The 3,462-nt window shown below is 33.8% G+C and overlaps 1 protein-coding gene across 1 annotated transcript in view; it reads left to right on the top strand.

Moving 5' to 3' along the window:
- Window positions 1–234: 234 nt before the first annotated feature.
- The window catches only part of LOC106471765 (inaD-like protein), a gene marked incomplete at its 5' end in the record, with an annotated part of 24,700 nt that continues 21,472 nt past the window's right edge, over window positions 235–3,462 (top strand). Inside the window, 2 exons of the mRNA XM_022400375.1 lie at window positions 235–318; window positions 3,275–3,401. Of these exons, the coding sequence (XP_022256083.1) occupies window positions 235–318; window positions 3,275–3,401 (211 nt within the window). The remainder of the gene's footprint in view (window positions 319–3,274; window positions 3,402–3,462) is intronic.

The raw sequence follows: 3,462 nt of genomic DNA, 5'->3' as shown, positions 1-3,462 counted from the left end.
GATAAAAGAAATCCATTTTTGTTTTACTCAGTTGATTTTAAATATTTTTTAAATACAATTTTGTATATACATTTGTAAAAATCTAGTATGTATGTATCTATATATGTAATGTAAAAATACTATATTACTACAATAACAATTAAAATAAGTATTAAAATAAATAAATGAGTATTTTTCTATGAAAACCAATCTGTGAGAAACAGAATACTAATCATAAATAAATGTCAATTTCAGGAATCTGTATGTGTAACAGAAGTTCATAAAGATGGTGCTGCTTATAAAGATGGCCGTTTGAAGGAAGGTGACGTTTTACTTGTTGTACGTAGTCTACTTGTGTTCTATATAAATAACTCTATGAACGAAATACATGAAAATAACTTGTTCTATAAAATCTACCTGTATTCTAGATAGTTTGAATAAGTTTAATTTCTGGTCGCTAGAGGGCAGCACAACTTCTTGTATAACGTCCGTTTGTGACTTTTTATTTCACAAATATGATATCTGCTAAAACAATTTCCGTGTAAATAAATAAATAAAGAATAATCTAAATTAATATTAATATTTAAACCTGGCAGCTGTGTGTGTATGCGAGGTATCGTACTTCATGGACTAGGATCTGTATGATGTCCTCCCTATTAATCAACATGACCCTAGAATATGCATGGGCAGTGATTTTGGGTTCTATAAATATCTGTAAACGTCGATCCAGCGCTCCATATATTACCTTTGCTTGTTAGTTAAGCACAAAGCTACACAAGGGGCTATCTGTGCTCTGCCCACCACGGCTATTGAAACCCGGATTCTAGCATTGTAAGTCCACAGACATACAGCTGTGCCACTGGGAGGGCATTACCATTGAATTAGAAAAATAAAACGTATGTTCACTTATCAACCTATATCAATGAAATTGTTTAAAAAAGAAATGGGTAATAAGAAATTTTGCAAAAATTAAGCATGATATAGGGATGGCAATGGCAAAAAGTACAGAAACAAGGTAGGGATGAGTACAAATATATAAAGTCCCATATAAGTAACCATTAAGTACTGAGTCAATCTTACAAGCTTGTGGTTATTAGAAACTGTAAAATTGTATAGCAATATTTAGCTTAAATGTTTTTTAAAACCTGAATTCAACATTTAGTTGTAGATAAATTTACTCTTGTAAAGTTTGGGCTACTTATCTAGTGAATTTTGTATGGTTTTGTGTATTCATCCCTATCTTGTTTCTGTACTTTTTGGCATAAACTGGACAAAACTGATTTTTGGCTATTATATTATAATGGTTTTAGTTTGTAGGCTTTTTTAAATCCACTTATGACTTTCATATAAATGTACTGATATAAACATTCTAATTGATTATTATAATTAATTAAACTATTTCTAGATTAAGTTTTCTGTTCGCATTATTTTCTTTGCTAAATGATTTTTCGATATATTCCCCCATTAATTCAAATATTGTTCAACTTGACCAATCAGATACCTATGCAAGAAAAGGAAATATAAGATAATACAAGTCTAATAAAAACTGTATTTCTCATAGTTTTCCTGCCTTTAAACAATAAGAATGTTACCTAACAACTATTAGACCACATTAGGCCATTACACCGTCAGATATTCTACATTTTACATTTTATGTAAGTATAACTTTATTTAAATATTACTTTTAAAGTTCTAGAAACATCTCTTTCAACTGGCTAAATAGCCCGAAATCTTATTTTTCACAATATAAATACGATAACTCCAAACCTGAATTTGACCTTTTAGAGCCCCCCCCCCATTGGCACAGCGGAATGTCTGCTGACTTACAACTCTAAAATCTGGGTTTAGATACCCGTGATGAGCAGAGCACAGATATCCCATTGTGTAGCTTTGTGCTTAACTTCAACCAAAGAGATCTTTCAGAACATGAGAAACCTGATAATCCGAAACTAGAACCTGATCTTTCACGACATAAGAAACCAAAGACCTGAATCTGATTTTTCACAAATCGAGAAACCCGCTAACCCGAGTGCTTCTTCTAGGGTTGAAATAATTGGTTATCAAACCATTCTTATTCATATTAGCTAAGAAATCTTACCAAAAAGTGTTTTCTAGCTGCTTGTTATTCACGTATATTTTTACATCCTATAGAGAAACAATTAAAACTAGCAACTTTGGAAATTTCCACTTTTAACTAAAGTGCCCGCCTTCTCTTGGGTCATCGGTAATACAAGTTTTGAGGGCTACTAGATTCTAGGTTCGATCCCTGTGGCGGCCAGAGATCAGATAACCGATTGTGCCAAACTTGGATTAAAAAAAGAAAATATATTCAAGTAATATCAGTGGATTAAAACTTATCTTTAAAAGATAGATCTGTTTGGACGAAATTCTCCGCGTTCACTTTATTTCAGTAAATGATCCTTTTAAAGATTTAGTATTAAGAGTTTAAGGGCCGAGTTGGTATATTTGATATGGTGTCCTGATATGTATTAAAGCCACTCCCCTGTTTCAATCACCACAAACATAATGTCGGGTATTGGCAGTGGTGAAGGAAGGAGTTGTAAAGTGGGAGGTGCTAAAAGCAGCTGGCAAAGGCACATCAACCTAAAGGGTTCTGGGAGCATGCCCCCCCATCAAATTTAAAGTTGCTATATTAGTCAACTATGTAAAAATGGTGGTGTACAGCACCCCCTGAGTTGACTCCTCTCATTAGAAAGGTGGGGAAACAAATAACATTACTTTCTCCCCTTTTAGAACGTTTCTTCTGTTCCCTAAATAAATTAAACTGTGCACTATAAACAGTAAGCCTAAAAACGTGCAAATGTTTGAAAATATTTAAGTTGGATTGGTTGATACGCCAGGATAATAACATTAACTATGAATTTTTTAAATTAAACATTTTAATATAATATATTTGTAGTTAAGTACAAAGCTACGCAATGGGCTATCTGCGCTGTGCCCACCACGAGTATTGAAACCCAGCCTCTAGAGTTACAAGTCCGCAGACCCTCCGCTGTGCCACAGGAAGGGGGGGGGCTTTCTTTTATATGCACATACTTGTTTCAATTAGTTCAACTTGAGTCTAAAATTGTCTAACGTGCAGGAATAATTAGGATACTTTTATAAACCCTGGTGACGGCACCAAAAAAGTGAAGATAATGTGTCACTAAGACTGACAAATATTCTAAATGAACTTAAAACACCTACTAAATATATAAAATTGTTACTAAGCTGATCAGTCTTCACTCGTCAGACTTTTCATCTGATCTAAGGTAAAAATGTTCTGATTCCTCAGGTTAACGAAGTATCGTTACAAGATCTTCCATTCTCTGAAGCGATCAGAGCTCTCCGAGAGGCAGTGTCTCCTGTCAAATTAATGGTCCTCCGCGAAAACCCCCAAAAACTATTTACAACGAATGAAAGTAAGTTTGTTTTAAGTATAAAATGTGTGTGTGTGTGTGTGTGTGTGTGTGTGTGTGTGTG

Source organism: Limulus polyphemus, unplaced genomic scaffold, assembly GCF_000517525.1.
Source record: "Limulus polyphemus unplaced genomic scaffold, Limulus_polyphemus-2.1.2 Scaffold4841, whole genome shotgun sequence".
Lineage (NCBI taxonomy): Eukaryota > Metazoa > Arthropoda > Merostomata > Xiphosura > Limulidae > Limulus > Limulus polyphemus.
The sequence above is the reverse complement of the archived record's forward strand: the minus strand, read 5'-3'. Positions and strand labels throughout refer to the sequence as shown.